This window comes from Ranitomeya imitator, chromosome 10, assembly GCF_032444005.1.
Source record: "Ranitomeya imitator isolate aRanImi1 chromosome 10, aRanImi1.pri, whole genome shotgun sequence".
In the NCBI taxonomy this organism is placed as follows: domain Eukaryota; kingdom Metazoa; phylum Chordata; class Amphibia; order Anura; family Dendrobatidae; genus Ranitomeya; species Ranitomeya imitator.
In genome coordinates, this window is record NC_091291.1 from 10318660 (window position 1) to 10340063 (window position 21404).

Below are 21404 nucleotides of genomic sequence, written 5' to 3' on the forward strand. Positions count from 1 at the left end.
TCAATAGGAAACATAACGACAATATCTACCTCCTGTGACCTCCAGACGTCCGATAAATTGGGGATCTCATAAAATTCTAAAAGGACCTAGTATATCTCACAATCAGCCCCCGCATGAGCTCACCAAGGGGAGGTATGTGGGGGTAACCTTGAGTTAATTAAAGAGCAGAATTTGGGTTTGATCATTTGTCGGTCCTGGAAGTTGCAGCTTTGCTGTAGTTCTGTCCATTTTCCTAAGTAGTACGTCCCTCTGCTATGCTCTGAGCCATTTCCGTGACAGTATCCAGATTTTGGTACAATATACACGGAAAAGTTTAATTACGGCAATTGAGTTTTCGGCACTCCTGAGGAAGGACGTATCCGGGTTTGCCGAAGCAGCTGATTTTCAGGTTTGGTTCACAAATATGTGCCACATTCAGTGTAGGTGGTGTTCCCTCCGCAGCAGCTACTTTACAGGTGGCTGCAAAAGAACTAAAAGTTAACAAGGTTCTCCAAGATTAGGAAAACACGTCTGCTTTCTTAAATAAATAAACAGCGCCACACTTGCCTGAGGTTGAATGAGGTATTGCAGTAGTATCATATAGTAATGGAAGCACTGTGAATAAAACAGAACACTTATTTGATACATTTAAAACCATTTCACGTTCCTCCAAAAAAGAGGAACGAGATATAGAACACTTTAAATTAAATATAATTGTCACGCTGCTGCAATGCAGGTAGGTGCAGGCTCCACTAGATGGCAGTAGAGTGGAAGCAGGACTGCACCTATACAGGGCTGACCTGCAGTACAGCAGTGAGGCTACTACAGGTGGCAGCAGAATAGTCAAACAAGCCGGGTCAAATCCTAGACAGTACCAAAGGAATAAGCAAACTCACAGTCAGAGACAAGCCAGAGAGTCAGTAACGGTCAGGAGCGGATAAGACAAAAGACAGAAGCTGGTCTGGATACAAGCCAAGTCAAAACCTGGGAGTCAGCACACTAGTGGGAAACACTGAGTCAAGATGGGAACAGGGGAAAACAGAGACAACAAACACAGCAGGACAAATCAGAGCAATCAGAGTCAGCTACAGCAGCACTAGGCAGAAACTATAACTGACATGATCAGCAGGAAGCAGCGGGGCTAAATAGCCAACCTGAGACCAGACTGAGGCTGACAAAAGTTAACCCCTGACATGATCAGACAGGGAAAAGGGAAGACAGGACTCAAAACCCGGTCTGGATCATGACAATAACTAAGACCAAAAGGAAAAGGAGATGCAGCAAAAATGTCTCACAAAGAAAAAAAATGCTTTACTAGTTTAAAGAAAATATATAGTTTTCTAAAAAAGACACAATGACTCAATGGACGGCTGCACTGTACATCTGTTGTAGTATATTAGTACCTAAAATCTAAGTTTCAGTGGAAAATAAAAGGTCAGACATAGTTGTTGAAAAGACTTACAAATTGCTACTGTAGAAAGAACCTGGCGCGTTTCGCCCATCTTCATCAGGGGGCATCAAAATAAAATGTTTAACTATGAGTAAGACTGTAAAAGTAGAAACGCATCGCTCAGGTTGGTGGCTATACAGTGATATGCCAGAATGTCCATTTTTTTATGAAGAAGAAAAATTAAATGTGAAGTTTTAAATATTTAACCTACGCCGGAGAATCCCTTTCTTTTCCAAAATAAAATATTTGGGGCATTTATCACTGAATAAATGAGAAACAGATAAGAGGAACACTAAACCTGATGTTGGTTCATATGTGCCTAATTTAATTTGCCTTGTACTAAGGAGGCTGAGATCCCATCTATCCCTACAGTCTATACCGTCTCAGCAGGTTGCCCACCCTTTCAAGGGTGATCCCACAATGATGTTTGAACCCAGTCGCTATTCCAAGTCCCTAAGTTTCCACCAAAGATGGCAATTGGACTCTGACCAGTTAAACCCTGACAAGTGGGATCCTACAAATTGGTCTCCCTGAAGAAGCATGTATGGGCGAAACGTGTTGGAGACAAAGGATATCTACTGAATACAGACGTGTTCAAGAGCTGATAGGGGTTTTTCTTTAGAGTTTTGCATTTCTGGACTCCAGACGTTTCCTATCCTTGGTTATTCATCTACACGGAGTACATAAGTCCTGAAGGCCCCATTGGTGACTGGAGGAAGGGACGTGACGTGACAACTATTCTGTTGTTACTTATGCCCATCGGACTCCAGTCTACAAAGCCTCCACATAGAACCCACTGGAGAACATTGCAATTACAGCCACGGCTGTGGTTACGATGCAAAATAAAAGTGTGGACTTGGTCAAGCTATTTGACCAGGTCAGATTTAGGAAAACTTGACGTGAGGAGCCGGCCACTTACTAAAGACTTTTGGACCAATGCACGTAGAGCGGAGTCCACGGATGTAAGGGATGCAGACGTTTTCCAGCACGGAGCACCGCTTGCGTCAATGTTATTGTTGTATTTTATTAGAGATTTGCTTACTCGTCAGTTCATCCTCGGGAATCAGTGTTTCCATTCAGTGACAGTAAGCAGAGGAAGGCGTCCAGACTAGATCTTATGCATAACAAGATTAGTGATCAAGGAACTCGATCATTCCATTGTTCTTACAGCCAGTAGTCCCATTGTGTGGATGGGTATTGTAGACTCATGGGGAGCCGTGACCACAGAACCGTGACTGCCTAACATGCAGTTCCAGGTGATGGGTTTCTGGAATGTTCTTCATTCTTTGAGCTAAAAGCATATGTATAAGGGGGAGGAAGGAGAAGACGCCACCACGAGTTTTGTCAGAGAGTTTTAAGAGTGACATTGAGGGGAGAGGATGTAGGCTGAAGTCCTGGAGCCATGGATGGACGGCCTATGGAGCTGTGGAGCTCCCGGCTGGACTGGACACACCTGCTACGGTTGAGGGATCTGTCATCTGGATTTTATGAGCTTTCTTAAGGACAATTGCTCCTGGGTACATGGGCTTCAGTTGTGTTATCTGTCCTCTGGAGGAGCGTGAACTGTGACTACTGACTATGCTCGCGGGAGATACGAAATCTGTGGTCCAACCAAAAGTTGGGAGACAGTGAGTATCACCTGATATGGAGGCAGTGGGACTACCAGCCTGGGGAGGGGATCTTGTGGACTGGAGACAAAATATTTTGGCCATCTACCTGGATTTACTGTTAAACCATGGACGTAAGGAATAAAAAATTGTTCTATCGTTAATCTGCCTAGGTGGTTATTATAATGCACAACTTCAGATCCTCACACTTGACATGGGTTTTTATATTTGGAAAGATCTGTAGGACGATAGTGGGATGGATCTCTCCCTTCATTCCGGGTCTCGGAAGTGGCCCATGTCCACGATTCACATTAAACTTTCAGGTAAGGGTTCGGTGTGTCAGTGAGAACAAAATAGTCACTCCCCTAAGCTTGTACTTGATTTATGTTATCATTAATAAAGGACTTCTAGGGTCTTGTAGGGACAGCTGCCGTGGAGTGGGGGCGCCGCTGTCATCTATATATAAGGCACCACCCTCCGCAGTCCGAGGCTAGGAGGCTTATAGGGCGAGTAGCTTTGGATTTCACCTGGTAATTATTTAGATCCACGTGACCCATCAGTCTGAGCGGACGTGTATCTATAGGGGTGTGACTAATTTGTTCTCACTTGGGTTGATATTTATATGCCCTGCTTTTAATGAGATTTAATAAAGTTTGTTATTTTAGGGTGTATGTTATACTTCTGTTATTCCCTAATGGGTCTATAGAACTGTTAATAGTGGAGACTGAACACAGATCAGACGCAGAGAGCAAAGCCATTGCCGCACCCACGAGTTACACGGCGGTGCAGTCGCCCACGACAATAGACTGTGACAGACGATTCCGCTGCGAAATGGAGGAAAACGTTTATTTTCAGAAGTTGCAAAAATAAAGGCGTTTATGTTGACTTGTCTTGGGTCACGGCCTCATTACCGCACGTACGTGAAAGCCGCTGCCTTACACTAGTCAATAAGGAAAATGTGACCAATCCGGCGAGTGGAGTCCATGAAAGTTTGTTGTAACTTTTCCCCATATATGGCCGCAACAAAGTCTGCAGTGGGTTAGGTGCCACCATCAACTTTAAAGGGATATTATTACCTTTTGCAAAAATGTGTCTAATTGAATAATTATTATAATTTTTCTGTTCTTTGCTCATTGCCGAGGATACCGGCCATTACTGGCAGTGCCTACAAACTCTCCTCTACTGAGCTTGTGAGCAGGAATCGCTGCACTGCTCTGCAGAGGCGAAGCATCGGAGAGCGCACAGTTTGGGCCAGTGGTGCAATGATGATGTTTGTGTGAACTGTCAATCAAGAAAGAGCGCACTGCAACTCAGCAAAGAAGAAGCATGGAGGTGGATTACTGAAGTGCCACCAAGGGATAAACCCTGATTCAGGTTCACCTATGAAACTATCTACATTGACGACAATCTGATTGGTCAGAGATCTGTGTATGTAGATGTCCTGAATACAGATAAAAACAATGAGGTTAGCCAATCACTTTATTTATATAAGACGCCTCCTTAAAATTCTGACAAAGTCACTTTAAATGTTTCAGTTGTTACAAAGACATAAAGTGGCAGATTTAATAGGAGTAACTACCATTTTTGGGGCAGTACTTGGGGAGGACACATTTCTTGCTGTTAGGCAGTTGCTTGTATCCGGGTTTGCAGAAGCAGCCGGAAGTACAGTACTCTGGGCAAAATACTGGACCCGGACTGTTATAGTCCGCACAGGTGTTGGGACAGTTATTGCCACATTCCTTGTACTCGGTGTTCCCACTGCAGCATTTCTCCACCTTCACACATTCACCCTTGTCGTTCCTTACGGTGCCCTCCTTGCAGAAACATCCGGTTTTACACCCATCAGCACATATAGGACTCCTGTTACTGCAGGACGGCTGACAGGGGCTCCCGCAATTATTATACTCCTCGCCTGCTTTACATCTGACTGCAAAATATAAGAGGGGAACAATAAGGAGCATTTTAGTGTTTGTTTATGTCTTTCTGCTGATCTATGACCGCAGACCAAATCAAAAATTGAGTGTGTGATGATACAAAGAGCCTGCAAAAGCAAAACGGCTCAAAAGGTTTAATAAAACCTGATTGCAAAAATTAATTTCATATAAAAAATATAGTATATAGTGTCTCCAAATGCGGACAAAACTGATACAATGTGTTACGCCACCTAATGGCCTGTATAATGGATATGACACAATGTATCAGTTTTCTCCTCAGTGTTCCGTCTCCAGATTCCACTTCTAGATAAGAGATTTATGTAAATCCTTCCTACAAAAGAAGAAAGTGGGGGAAGGGATGTGACAACGGCTCTAAGCACGAGTTGTCACTGTGGCCCACGGCAAGATCCCGGGAAAATTAGCTAAAATCAAATCCTTATATTATAATCGTCATGATACAATGTAGGACATCGTGTATATCAGAGAATATCAAATACTTACTGGCTGCTGATGGTGCAGCGATCGCTATGAAGAGCAGAGCTGTGAATTAATAATAAAACAAATAATAATAATATAAATAAATAATAAAATAAACAATAGCATGATAAATAGTAATAATAATAATAATAATATAAATAATAAAATAAACACAAATAATAATAATATAAATAAATAATAAGATAAATAAACAATAATACGATAAATAATAATATAAATAAATAATAAAATAAACAATAGCGTGATAAATAATAATAGTAATATAAATAATAAAATAAACACAAACAATAATAATAATAATAAAAATAATATAAATAAATAATAAAATATATAAACAATAATACGATAAATAATAATAATATAAATAATAAAACAAATATAAAAAATAATAATACGATAAATAATAATAATATTTCTACTGCAAAATATACAATAAAAAGAGCCAAGGAAAATGGGATGTCATGATGTTTGCAGTCCAACTAGATAAACATTATGCTCCCTCCTAATATATGTGAATATATCTATAGTATAGTACAATGTACAGATATATAACGCATGTAACTCACTCAGGGATGCCAGCAGCACTGCAGATGTTCGCCCCATGGTTAGCGATGATGCTCCACTGTTTTTCTGTAAATTATCACTTGCATGGATTATTATGAGAAAGCATCAGATATTGAGTTTTTTTCTCTTGCTAATAAATGTTTGAGATAACACTTAAAAGATTAGTCTATTTTGCCAAAATCCTTCTCAGAATGAAGCCGTCCCTATAATCCACTGATTGATGGAGGTGCAGCTTCTCAATTCCCCACAGCGGCCTCTAGAGGAGAGATGTGGTATTACATGCCAGGTTTTTAAATAAATGGGGAGCACCAAGGAAGAGGAGATCTTTACAAAGGTCTCCGGCTTCTGACTCTTTCTACATTTTATAGGACGGGATAAACCTAAGAGCAGACGTTTCGGTACCTACCTGGAGGATGCACGGCGCACGGCTCCTGGTGATGCCGGATCCTACAAGTGCAGCATCTTATATACCGTAAGGTGAGGAGCGGCCCGGGTGTGATCTGTGACCTATGTACAATGTCATCATCACCTGACACCATGCAACTAGTGATTGTGCCAACAGCAAACAGGAAAATCAACATCAAGAATTCCAAGATCAGAAGAATATGCAACTTTAACCCCTTAGGGACCACCAATACGTCTTCACATTGACCCTAGAATCCCCCAACAGGCGACAACCCAGCACCGGTCAACAGTATTCCATAGCTGCATCATTTACGATCACCGGCCATGGACATTTAACCCCTTAAATACTGCTGTCGATAGTGACTGCAGCATCTAGATGGTTAACAGAGTGTCGGGGACGGGGGGCCTTCCTCTTTAACCCCATGGGCACCCTGAGATCTTGATCGTGGGGTCCTGATGTTTGCGATGGCAGTTCATGGGCAAATGACAGCGACCTGTTCAGAAGTTAGAAACGTTTAGTTGGTAAAAATACATTTTTTTTCATTCCTTTTATTTCACTTTGCATAAAGGGTTAACAAACTACCAGAAAGCAATTTGGAACACAATGAGGGGGCGATGATTTTACAATGGTGTCACTTTTGGGGGATTCCAATATATGGTACCCCCAAAGTAATTTCGAAAACTGAATTGTTCCATGAAAAAATAAGTTTTGCAAATTTTCTTGAAATGTTTTTAAATTTATTGCTACATTTGTAAAACCTTCTAAAATGTTAACAAAATAAAACAACATTTTACAAAAGGGGGGAATGTAAAGCAAAGAAGAGGGAAATGCTATTTATTAATTATTTTGTTTGTGTGACCATCTGGATTAAAGGGATAATCATTCAAAGCTTGAAAATGGCATTTTTTTTATTTTTCTTGTTGCATTTCTGATAATTTCAAAAATAAAAACTTAACACTTTAAAGGGACTCTGTCACCTGAATTTGGAGGGAACAATCTTCAGCCATAGGGGCGGGGTTTTCGGGTGTTTGATTCACCCTTTCCTTACCCGCTGGCTGCATGCTGGCTGCAATATTGGATTGAAGTTCATTCTCTGTCCTCCATAGTACACGCCTGCTCAAGGCAAGATTGCCTCGCGCAGGCGTGTACTATGGAGGACAGAGAATGAACTTCAATCCAATATTGCAGCCAGCATGCACCTGGGAGAATTAGTCGCCGGATGGGCCGCTTCCCTGTGGACTGGCTAGCAGGCACGCTGCAGCTTGGGATTTATAAATGCTCAGGCCGCAGCCAGACAATAGCTTATAAAACCCCGTTCCGTCACTGCCAGCTCACCTGCCTAGCCCAGAACACACTTCGCTGCCACCAGCTCAGATTTCTCACAGGGAAGGGTTCGAGACAACCCAAATTATTAGTGTAATTAACTTCAGAAGACTTAGGGTACGTTTTAGAGCAGGAGAACAAAGCTAGTGTTTTATATATTTTACTCCATAAAATATTAGGCAGTGTTTATAAAAGGCATACAAAGATGTTACACTATGAGACAAATTACAGGGGTTGGACAAAATAATGGAAACACCTAATGTTTTGGCATCATAATCTTCGAACATGTTATATACATGCAAACCGTGACATATGGTAATGTTTTGTAGTTGATTATTTGTGTTATGTAATATGTGTATGTAAATTAACTGTTTTGCATAATTATAAGAACATTGATAAGAACCTGATACCAATGGCAGACCTCTCGAATTTTCAAAGAGGCCAAATTGTTGGTGCTCGTATGGCAGGCGCTAGTGTAACAGAAAGTGCCCGAATGCTTGGCGTGTCAACAGGTACTGTCTCCAAAGTAATGACTGCGTTTGAAAGAGAAGGAAAACGTCCGCAGCAAAGCACAGGTCCTGCCAAAAGTCAGAGTTGATTGAGAGAGACCGTCGGACTCTAAAGCGAATTGTGAGAGCGCAAGACCACGGCTTGACGAAAGAAGCATTCCATCCAGACTGCCTTCTCCCAAACATAAAACATTGCGGAGGTTCTGTGATGATCTGGGGTGCTATTTCGTGGATATCCACCGGGCCAATGATTTCCCTTCATGGAGGAATTAACAGCCGAGATTATTTAGGCATTTTGGGTGACCAAGTGCATCCAATGGTTCAAGCACTGTTCCCAGAGGGCAACGCCATCTTTCCGGATGATAATGCACCAATTCATACAGCTAGAATCGTTACAGCATAGCACGAGGAACATTCTAATGAAGTTCAGCATCTCATCTGGCCCCCACAATCCCAAGACCTCAACATTATTGAGCATTTAGGGTCGATTTTAGAGATTCAAGTTAGACGTTGATTTCCACCGCCATCGTCGCTCAAAGAACTGGAGTGTGTTTTCACTGCAGAATGGGCTAAAATTCCTTTATAAACAATTCACACCTTGAATGAATCCATACCTCGGAGAATTGAGGCTATATTCCCTGCAAAAGGTGGACCTACACCATATTAAACTAACTTTTGTTGATGTTTCCAGGTGTTTCCATTATTTTGTAGAACCTCCGTATGTACAAAGCAATTATAAAATAAACATGGATTAAAGGAAGATAAACTCACATTTGCTTAGGTCATTTCAGGCAAACCATGCTGGTAGGCAGAGCTCCAAATGTCCCAATTCATGAGATAGTCTTCTGTGATGAGGTCCCAGGGAAGAATGAAGGCTGGGTCGAGTGCAGCAACTTATAACCAGTGACCCAGTATCAGCACGGGTTTACTAGGGACCGTTCATGTCAGACTAATTTGATCAGTTTCTATGAAGAGGTAAGTTCCGGATTGGACCAAGGGAACCCAGTGGATGTAGTGTATATGGACTTTTCAAAAGCTTTTGATACGGTGCCAAACAAAAGGTTGATACATAAAATGAGAATAATGGGGATAGGGGAAAATATGTGCAAGTGGGTTGAGAGCTGGCTCAGGGATAGGAAACAAAGGGTGGTTATTAATGGAGCACACTCGGACTGGGTAGCGGTTAGCAGTGTGGTACCACAGGGGTCAGTATTTGGCCCTCTACTTTTTAACATATTTATTAATGACCTTGTAGGGGGCATTCAGAGTAGAATTTCAATATTTGCAGATGACACTAAACTCTGCAGGGTAATCAATACAGAGGAGGACAATTTTATATTACAGGATGATTTATGTAAACTAGAAGCTTGGGCTGATAAATGGCAAATGAGCTTTAATGGGGATAAATGTAAGGTCATGCACTTGGGTAGAAGTAATAAGATGTATAATTATGTGCTTAATTCTAAAACGCTGGGCAAAACCGTCAATGAAAAAGACCTGGGTGTATGGGTGGATGACAAACTTAAATTCAGTGGCCAGTGTCAGGCAGCGGCTACAAAGGCAAATAAAATAATGGGATGCATTAAAAGAGGCATAGATGCTCATGAGGAGAATATAATTTTACCTCTATACAAGTCACTAGTTCGACCACACTTAGAATACTGTGCACAGTTCTGGTCTCCGGTGTATAAGAAAGACATAGCTGAACTGGAGCAGGTGCAGAGAAGAGCGACCAAGGTTATTAGAGGACTGGGGGGTCTGCAATACCAAGATAGGTTATTACACTTGGGGCTATTTAGTTTGGAAAAACGAAGACTAAGGGGTGATCTTATTTTAATGTATAAATATATGAGGGGACAGTACAAAGACCTTTCTGATGATCTTTTTAATCATAGACCTGAAACAGGGACAAGGGGGCATCCTCTGCGGTTGGAGGAAAAAAGGTTTAAGCATAATAACAGACGCGGATTCTTTACTGTAAGAGCAGTGAGACTATGGAACTCTCTGCCGTATGATGTTGTAATGAGTGATTCATTACTTAAATTTAAGAGGGGACTGGATACCTTTCTGGAAAAGTATAATGTTACAGGGTATACACACTAGATTCCTTGATAGGGCGTTGATCCAGGGAACTAGTCTGATTGCCGTATGTGGAGTCGGGAAGGAATTTTTTTCCCCAATGTGGAGCTTACTCTTTGCCACATGGGTTTTTTTTGCCTTCCTCTGGATCAACATGTTAGGGCATGTTAGGTTAGGCTATGGGTTGAACTAGATGGAAATATAGTCTTCCTTCAACCTTAATAACTATGTAACTATGTAACTATAACTGCAGGCTTATGACATCCCTAAAGGGGTTTGAGTTACCGTTGTCCTCCCCTCTCCTCAGATGTACAGTTTTTACCAACAATACTTGTAATTCTCATATCTTAGCTTGAAAACATGTCAGAATCACAGCACACCCATCATTCCTCTTATTTTAAAATTGGCTTTCTAATGAGACCAAATTCATCCTAGTTGTTCCACATGGTTCCGGAGAAATCCACACTTTGTACTCGATGTGTTTAGCTGCTTGAGCTTACAGTGTTTAACAGATCTTCCGATGGAAGTCAGCAATATATACTCCTTATTTTTCTAGCCCAAATCGGTGGCCCAATATCTTATTATAATAGAACAAAGAACCTCATATCTTTTGAGAGAGACTAGACCAGTTTCAGCTGGTACTAAAGGTAGATTTGTGCGGCTACAGGCGCAATAAAAATTCTTGTGGTGGGGACCATGAGGGATTTGGGATCCACACACACATCTCAGCAAGCAGAAACACAAATAGAAGGGGGGTCAGAGCCCACAGTATGTGTGCTAACAGGGAAAACTAAAAATCATATTATACATTATCATCACATGGAGGAAAACGTTTCAGTTTATTTTCAGAAGTTGCAAAAATAAAGGCATTTATGTTGAACTGTCTTGGGTCACTGCCTCATTACCGCACGGACATGAAAGCCGCTGCCTTATACTAACTAAGGGAAATGTGATCAATCCGGCGACTGGAGTCCATGAAAGTTTGTTGTAACTATTTCCCATACATGGCGGCTTTATGGGTTCGCAACAAAGTCTGTAGTGGGTTAGGTGCCACCATCAACTTTAAAGGGATATTATTACCTTTTTCAAAAATGTGTCTATTTAAATAATTATTACAATTTTTATGTGCTTTGCTCATTGCTGAGGATACCGTCCATCACTGGCAGTGCCTACAAACTCTCCTCTACTGAGCTTGTGAGCAGGAATTGCTGCACTGCTCTGCAGAGGCGAAGCATCGGAGAGCGCACAGTTTGGGCCAGTGGTGCAATGATGATATTTGTGTGAACTGTCAATCAAGAAGGAGCGCACTGCCACTCAGCAAAGAAGAAGCATGGAGGTGGATTACTGAAGTGCAACCAAGGGACAAACCCTGATTCAGGTTCACCTATAAAACTATCTACATTGACGACAATCTGATTGGTCAGAGATCTGTGGATGCAGATGTCCTGATACAGATAAAAACAACGAGGTTAGCCAATCACTTTATTTATATAAGACGCCTCCTTAAAATTCTGACAAAGTCACTTTAAATGTTTCAGTTGTTACAAAGACATAAAGTGGCAGATTTAATAGGTGTAACTACCATTTTTGGGGCAGTACTTGGGGAGGACACATTCCTTGCTGTTAGGCAGTTGCTTGAATCCGCGTTTGCAGAAGCAGCCGCTGGAACAGTGAAATGTGCACATTACTGGTTCCGGACTCCTGTATGCCGCACAGGTGTTGGGACAGTCATTGCCACATTCCTGGTACTCGGTGTTCCCACTGCAGCATTTCTCCACCTTCACACATTCACCCTTGTCGTTTCTTATTTTGCCCTTCTTGCAGAAACATCCAGGTTTACACACAGCAGCACATATAGGGCTCCTGTTACTGCAGGACGGCGGACAGGGGCTCCCGCAATTATTATACTCCTCGCCTGCTTTACATCTGGCTGCAAAATATAAGATGGGAACAATAAGGAGCATTTTAGTGTTTGTCCGGTGCTTCCGCTCAAAGACAAAAAACAATAATAAGTCCTAAACCAAAAGCTGCAGAAGCCTAATATGTGAGAGGAGCAGCCTTCATCTCTGTTTTGTCTTTTCTTTGTCAATAATAAACATTGTCACATAAATATTTGTGGGGTCTGCGAATAAAGAAGACGTGCTCTGGATCAGCTCTGCAGAAGGAAACGAGTATCTATCTATCATCTGATAGCTTGCAAAAATTATTTTCATGTAAAAAAATATAGTATATAGTGTCTCCAAATGTGGACAAAACTGATACAATGTGTTATGCCACCTAATGGCCTGGCACAGAACACAAAGAAGGAAGCCTGTATAATGGATATGACACAATGTATCAGTTTTCAGTGTTCCATTTCCAGATTCCACTTTTAGATAAGAGATTTATGTAAATCCTTCCGACAAAAGAAGAAAGTGGGGGAAGGGATGTGACAACAGCTCTAAGCACGAGTTGTCACTGAGGCCCACGGGAAGATCCCGGGAAAATTAGAGAAAATCAAATCCTTATATTATAATCATCATGATACAACGTAGGACATCGTGTATATCATAGAGAATATCAAATACTTACTGGCTGCTGATGGAACAATGATCGCTATGAAGAGCACAGCTGCAAAATAATAATAAATACAAATAAATAATAATAATAATAATATAAATAATAAAATAAACAATAATCCGATAAATAAGAATAATACAAATAATTAAATAAATATGAATAATAATACGATAAATAATAATATAAATAATTAAATAATTACAAATAATAATACGATAAATAATAATAATATTTCTACTGCAAAATATACAATGAAAAGAGCCAAGGAAAATGGGATGTCATGATGCTTGCAGTGCAAATAGATAAACATTATGCTCCCTCCTAATATATATGAATATATCTATAGTATAGTACAATGTACGGATATATAACGCATGTAACTCACTCAGGGATGCCAGCAGCACTGCAGATGTTCGCCCCATGGTTAGCGATGATGTTCCACTGTTTTCCTGTAAATTATCACTTGCATGGATTAGAATGAGAAAATATCAGATATTGAGTTTTTTTCTCTTGCTAATAAATGTTTGAGATAACACTTAAAACATTAGTCTATTTCGCCAAAATCCTTCTCAGAATGAAGCCGTCCCTATAATCAACTGATTGATGGAGGTGCAGCTTCTCAATTCCCCACAGCGGCCACTAGAGGAGTAATGTGGTATTACATGCCAGGTTTTTAAATAAATGGGGGGCACCAAGAAAGAGGAGATCTTTACAAAGATCTCCAGCTTCTGACTCTTTCTACATTTTATAGGACGGGATGAACCCTTTAATACAGTAAGAGCAGACGTTTCGGTACCTACCTGGAGGATGCACGGCGCACGGCTCCTGGTGATGCCGGATCCTACAAGTGCAGCATCTTATATACCTTAAGGTTAGGAGCGGCCCGGGTGTGATCTGTGACCTGTGTACAATGTCATCATCACCTGACACCATGAAACTAGTGATTGTGCCAACAGCAAACCGGAAAATCAACATCAAGAATTGCACGATCAGAATATTATGGAAATTTAACCCCTTAGTGACCACCAATACGACTTCAAATTGACCCTAGAATCCCCCGACAGGCGACAACCCAGCACCGGTCTCTAGTATTCTATAGCTGCATCATTTACAATCACCGGCCATGGACATTTAACCCCTTAAATACTGCTGTTGATAGTGACTACAGCATCTCGATGGTTAACAGAGTGTCGGGGGCTTCATCTTTAACCCAATCGGCAGCCTGAGATCTGATGTTTGCGATGGCAGTTCATGGGCAAATGACAGCGGCCTGTTCAGAAGTTAGAAACGTTTAGTTGGTAAAAAACACATTTTTTTTCATTCCTTTTATTTCACTTTGCATAAAGGTTAACAAACTACCAGAAAGCAATTAGGAACACAATGAGGGGGCGATGTTTTTACAATGGTGTCACATTTGAAGGATTCCAATAGATGAAATCCCTGAATTGGTCCCTAAAAAAATAATTTTTTGTACATTTTATTGAAAAGAATTTAAATTTATTGCTACACTAGCTGAAGAGCCCGGCATTGCCTGGGCATAGTAAATATCTGTGGTTAGTTATAGCACGTCACTTCTCTTATTTTCCCATCACTCCTCTCATTCCCCCCTAACACTTGTCATTTCGACCTCACATCTGTCATTTTACGATCACTCCACTATATTCCCTCACTCCGCTCATTTTGCACTCACACCTTTTCATTTTCACCTCACACCCCTCATTTTCCCCTGAGTATATACATGTTTGTCATCTCCCTTATATATAGTATACACCTGTATGTCATCTCCTGTATATAGTATATACCTGTATGTCATCTCCCCTGTAAATAGAATATACCTGTGTGTCATTTCCTCCTGTATATTGTATATACCTATGTGTCATCTCCTCCTGTATATAGTATATACCTGTATGTCATCTCTTCTGTATATACTATATACCTGTATGTCATCTCCTATATATTATTATTATTATTATTTATTTATATAGCACCATTGATTCCATGGTGCTGTACATGAGAAGTATATAGTATATACCTGTATGTCATCTCCTGTACATAGTATATACCTGTATGTCATCTCCCCTGTATATAGTATCTACCTGCTGTATGTCATTTCCTCCTCTATGTACCTATCTGTCATCTCCTCTTTTATATAGTATATACCTGTATGTCATCCCCTCCTGTATATAGGATATACGTGTGTCATTTCCTCCTGTATATAGTATATACCTGTAAGTCATCTCCTCCTGTATATAGTATATACCTGTGTGTCATCTGCTCCTGTATATAGTATATACCTGTATGTCATCTCCTCCTGTATATACTATATACCTGTGTGTCATCTCTTCCTGTATATAGTATATACCTGTGTCATCTGCTCCTATATATAGTATATATCTGTGTGTCATCTCCTCCTGTATATAGTATATACGTGTGTCATCTCCCCTGTATGTAGTATATACCTGTGTGTCATCTCCTCCAGTATATAGTATATACCTGTGTGTCATCTCCTCCTGTATATAGTATATATCTGTGTGTCATCTCCTCTTGTATATAGTATATACCTGTATGTCATCACCCCTGTATATAGTATGCACCTGTATGTCATCTCCCCTGTATAGAGTATATACCTGTATGTCATCTCCTCCTGTATATGGTATATACCTGTGTGTCATCTCCCCTGTATATAGTATATACCAGAATGTCATCTCCCCTGTATATAGTATATACGTATATACCTGTGTGTCATCTCCTCCTATATATAGTATATACCTCTATGTCATCTCCCCTGTATATAGTATATACCTGTGTGTCATCTCCCCTGTGTATAGTATATACCTGTGTGTCATCGCCCCTATATATAGTATGCACCTGTATGTCATCTCCCCTGTATATTGTATATACCTGTATGTCATCTCCTCCTGTATATAGTATATACCTGTGTGTCATCTCCCCTGTATATAGTTTATACCTGTGTGTCATCTCCCCTGTATATAGTATATACCTGTGTGTCATCTCCTCCTGTATATACTATATACCTGTATGTCATCTCCTCCTGTACATAGTATATACCTGTGTGTCATCTCCCCTGTATATAGTATGTACCTGTATGTCATCTTCTCCTATATATAGTATATAACTGTCATCTCTTCCTGTATATAGTATATACCTGTGTCATCTCCCCTATATATAGTATATATCTGTATGTCATCTCCTCCTGTATATAGTGTATACCTGTCTGTCATCTCCTCCTGTATATAGTATATACCTGTGTGTCATCTCCCCTGTATATAGTATATATGCGTGTGTCATCTCATCCTGTATATAGTATATACCTGTATCATCTCCCCTGTATATAGTATATGCCTGTGTGTCATCTCTCCTATATATAGTATATATCTGTGTGTCATCTCCCCTGTATATAGTATATATCTGTATGTCATCTCCTCCTGTATATAGTATATACCTGTGTGTTATCTCCCCTGTATATAGTATATATGTGTGTGTCATCTCCTCCTGTATATAGTATATACGTGTGTCATCTCCTCCTGTATATAGTATATACCTGTGTGTCATCTCCTCCTGTATATAGTATGTACCTGTGTGTCATCTCCCCTGTATATAGTATATACCTGTGTGTCATCTCCTCCTGTATATAGTATATACCTGTGTGTCATCTCTCCTGTATATAGTATATGTGTGTGTCATCTTCCCTGTACATAGTATATACCTGTGTGTCATCTCCTCCTGTATATAGTATATATGTGTGTGTCATCTCCCCTGTATATAGTATATACCTGTGTGTCCTCTCCTCCTGTATATAGTATATACCTGTGTGTCATCTCTCCTGTATATAGTATATGTGTGTGTCATCTCCCCTGTATATAGTATATACCTGTGTGTCATCTCCTCCTGTATATAGTATATATGTGTGTGTCATCTCCCCTGTATATAGTATATACCTGTGTGTCATCTCCTCCTGTATATAGTATATACCTGTGTGTCATCTGTCCTGTATATAGTATATGTGTGTGTCATCTCCCCTGTATATAATATATATCTGTGTATCATCTCCTCCTGTATATAGTATACAGTGGGGCAAAAAAGTATTTAGTCAGTCAGCAATAGTGCAAGTTCCACCACTTAAAAAGATGAGAGGCGTCTGTAATTTACATCATAGGTAGACCTCAACTATGGGAGACAAACTGAGAAAAAAAAATCCAGAAAATCACATTGTCTGTTTTTTTTAACATTTTATTTGCATATTATGGTGGAAAATAAGTATTTGGTCAGAAACAAAATTTCATCTCAATACTTTGTAATATATCCTTTGTTGGCAATGACAGAGGTCAAACGTTTTCTGTAAGTCTTCACAAGGTTGCCACACACTGTTGTTGGTATGTTGGCCCATTCCTCCATGCAGATCTCCTCTAGAGCAGTGATGTTTTTGGCTTTTCGCTTGGCAACACGGACTTTCAACTCCCTCCAAAGGTTTTCTATAGGGTTGAGATCTGGAGACTGGCAAGGCCACTCCAGGACCTTGAAATGCTTCTTACGAAGCCACTCCTTCGTTGCCCTGGCGGTGTGCTTTGGATCATTGTCAAGTTGAAAGACCCAGCCACGTTTCATCTTTAATGCCCTTGCTGATGGAAGGAGGTTTGCACTCAAAATCTCACGATACATGGCCCCATTCATTCTTTCATGTACCCGGATCAGTCGTCCTGGCCCCTTTGCAGAGAAACAGCCCCAAAGCATGATGTTTCCACCACCATGCTTTACAGTAGGTATGGTGTTTGATGGATGCAACTCAGTATTCTTTTTCCTCCAAACACGACAAGTTGTGTTTCTACCAAACAGTTCCAGTTTGGTTTCATCAGACCATAGGACATTCTCCCAAAACTCCTCTGGATCATCCAAATGCTCTCTAGCAAACTTCAGACGGGCCCGGACATGTACTGGCTTAAGCAGTGGGACACGTCTGGCACTGCAGGATCTGAGTCCATGGTGGCATAGTGTGTTACTTATGGTAGGCCTTGTTACATTGGTCCCAGCTCTCTGCAGTTCATTCACTAGGTCCCCCCGCGTGGTTCTGGGATTTTTGCTCACCGTTCTTGTGATCATTCTGACCCCACGGGGTGGGATTTTGCGTGGATCCCCAGATCGAGGGAGATTATCAGTGGTCTTGTATGTCTTCCATTTTCTAATTATTGCTCCCACTGTTGATTTCTTCACTCCAAGCTGGTTGGCTATTGCAGATTCAGTCTTCCCAGCCTGGTGCAGGGCTACAATTTTGTTTCTGGTGTCCTTTGACAGCTCTTTGGTCTTCACCATAGTGGAGTTTGGAGTCAGACTGTTTGAGGGTGTGCACAGGTGTCTTTTTATACTGATAACAAGTTTAAACAGGTGCCATTACTACAGGTAATGAGTGGAGGAAAGAGGAGACCCTTAAAGAAGAAGTTACAAGTCTGTGAGAGCCAGAAATCTTGATTGTTTGTTTCTGACCAAATACTTATTTTCCACCATAAAATGCAAAAAAAATGATAAAAAAACAGACAATGTGATTTTCTGGATTTTTTTTTCTCAGTTTGTCTCCCATAGTTGAGGTCTACCTATGATGTAAATTACAGACGCCTCTCATCTTTTTAAGTGGTGGAACTTGCACTATTGCTGACTGACTAAATACTTTTTTGCCCCACTGTATACCTGTGTGTCATCTCCTCCTGTATATAGAATATACCTGTGTGTCATCTCTCCTGTATATAGTATATACCTGTGTGTCATCTCCTCCTGTATATTGTATATACCTGTGTGTCATCTCCTCCTGTATATTGTATATACCTGTGTGTCATCTCCTCCTGTATATAGAATATACCTGTGTGTCATCTCCTCCTGTATATAGTATATATGTGTGTTTCATCTCCCCTGTATATAGTATACTAGATGGTGGCCCGATTCTAACGCATCGGGTATTCTAGAATATGCATCTCCACGTAGTATATTGCCCAGCCACGTAGTATATTGCACAGCCACGTAGTATATTGCACAGCCACGTAGTATATTGCCCAGGGATGTAGTATATTGCCCAGTCACGTAGTATATTGCCCAGTCACGTAGTATATTGGCCAGTCACCTAGTATATTGCCCAGACACGTAGGTATATAACACAGCCCACGCAGTATTTAGCAGTGTGTGCACCATATCCCTGTTAAAAAAAATAATTAAGAATAAAAAAGTTATATACTCACCTCTGGGATCCAGCGAAGCTGTGTGATGCGGCCGCCATCTTCCGTTCCCAGGATGCATTGCGAAATTACCTAGATGACTTAGCGGTCTCGCGAGACCGCCAAGTCTTCTGGGTAAGTTTGCAATGCATCTCTGGGAAAGGAAGATGGTGGCCGGCGCAAGCGCATCATCGGACTACGGAAGGTGAGAATAGCAAGTTTTTTGGTTTTTTATTATTTTAAACATTAGATCTTTTTACTATTGATGCTGCGTGGGCAGCATCAATAGTAAAAACTTGGTCACACAGGGTTAATAGCAGCGGTTACGGAGAGCGTTACCCGCGGCATAACGCGGTCCGTTACCACTGGTATTAACCCTGTGTGAGCGGTGACCGGAGGGGAGTATGGAGCGGGCGCTGACTGCGGGGAGTATGGAGCGGGCGCCGAGGACACCGACTGCACCGCGGGGAGTATGGAGCGGCGCCGGGGACACTGACTGCGGGGAGGAAGGAGCGGCCATTTTCTTCCGGTCTGTGCCCATCGCTGATTGGTCGTGGCTGTTTTGCCGCGACCAATCAGCGACTTGGATTTCCAGGACAGACAGAGGCCGCGACCAATGAATATCCATGACAGACAGACGCATCGGGTATTCTAACGCATCGGGTATTCTAGAATATGCATGTCCCCGTAGTATATGGACAATGATGATTCCAGAATTCGCGGCAGACTGTGCCCATCGCTGATTGGTCGAGGCAACCTTTATGACATCATCGTCGCCATGGCAACCATTATGACATCTACGTCGATACTGTGCCCGTCGCTGAATCAGAAACGTGGGATTTCTACGTCCTTTATGACATCATCGTCGCTGTGCCCGTTGCTGATTGGTCGAGGCCTGGCGGCCTCGACCAATCAGAGACGTGGGATTTCTACGTCGATACTGTGCCCGTCGCTGATAGGCCTCGACCAATCAGAGGCATGGGATTTCCAGGACAGACAGACAGACAGAAAGACAGACAGACGGAAAAACCAGCCAACAGGAAGCCCTCCCCCTGGCTGTATATATTAGCTCACACATATACATAATAGACAGGTCATGTGACTGACAGCTGCCGTATTTCCTATATGGTACATTTGTTGCTCTTGTAGTTTGTCTGCTTATTAATCAGATTTTTATTTTTGAAGGATAATACCAGACTTGTGTGTGTTTTAGGGCGAGTTTCATGTGTCAAGTTGTGTGTGTTGAGTTGCATGTGGCGACATGCATGTAGCGAGTTTTGTGAGATGAGTTTTGAGTTTTGTGTGGCGACATGCGTGTAGCAACTTTTTGTGTGTCGAGTTGCATGTCACAGGTTAGTGTAGCAAATTGTGTGCAGCAAGTTTTGCGCATGGCGAGTTTTGCGTGTGGTGAGTTTTATGTGTGGTGCTTTGAGCATGTGCAAGTTTTGTGTGAGGCAACTTTTGCATGTGTTGCAACTTTTGTGCATGTGGCAATTTTTCCGCGTGTGCAAGTTTTGCGTGTGGCGAGTTTTCCATGAGGTGAGTTTTGCACGTGTGGCGAGTTTTGCGTGAGCCTAGTTTTGCATGTGGCGAGTTTTGCGCGCGGCGAGTTTTGAGCGGCGACTTTTGTGTTTCGACTTTTATGTGGCGAGGTTGGTGTATGTGTGGTGAAATGTGTGCTGAGGGTGGTATATGTGTTCAAGCACGTGGTAGTGTGTGGCGCATTTTGTGTGTGTTCATATCCCCGTGTGTGGTGAGTATCCCATGTCGGGGCCCCACCTTAGCAACTGTACGGTATATACTCTTTGGCGCCATCGCTCTCATTCTTTAAGTCCCCCTTGTTCACATCTGGCAGCTGTCAATTTGCCTCCAACACTTTTCCTTTCACTTTTTCCCCATTATGTAGATAGGGGCAAAATTGTTTGGTAAATTGGAAAGCGCGGGGTTAAAATTTCACCTCACAACATAGCCTATGACGCTCTCGGGGTCCAGACGTGTGACTGTGCAAAATTTTGTGGCTGTAGCTGCGACGGTGCAGATGCCAATCCCGGACATACACACACACACACACATTCAGCTTTATATATTAGATTTTTGAAACCTTCTAAAATGTTAACAAAATAAAACAACATTTTACAAAAGGGGCGCATGTAAATGAAAGAAGAGGGAAATGCTATTTATTAATTATTTTGTTTGATAATCATTCGAAGCTTGAAAATTTCATTTTGTTTTATTTTTTTTGTTGCATTTCTGATAATTTTAAAAATAAAAACTAAAC

General features: G+C 41.3%; 1 protein-coding gene across 4 annotated transcripts; it reads right to left on the reverse strand.

The window, feature by feature from the left end:
* Window positions 1–4502: 4502 nt before the first annotated feature.
* On the reverse strand, window positions 4503–13857 carry LOC138652138 (venom serine protease inhibitor-like). Of its 4 annotated transcripts, none has more exons than XM_069742907.1 (4): window positions 13709–13857; window positions 13294–13357; window positions 12921–12959; window positions 4503–4963 (listed from the first exon to the last, which is right to left on the reverse strand). In XM_069742907.1, exons 2-4 carry the CDS (start codon window positions 13328–13330, stop codon window positions 4599–4601), a joined length of 441 nt encoding a protein of 146 aa, XP_069599008.1. In that variant the 5' UTR covers window positions 13331–13357; window positions 13709–13857; the 3' UTR covers window positions 4503–4598. The 4 variants fall into 4 exon arrangements, with proteins under 4 accessions (XP_069599008.1, XP_069599009.1, XP_069599010.1 ...); XM_069742908.1 differs by having other exon boundaries at window positions 13294–13370; window positions 13709–13759; XM_069742909.1 differs by lacking the exons at window positions 12921–12959; window positions 13294–13357; window positions 13709–13857 and adding exons at window positions 5472–5510; window positions 6035–6098; window positions 6439–6983.
* Window positions 13858–21404: the final 7547 nt, after the last annotated feature.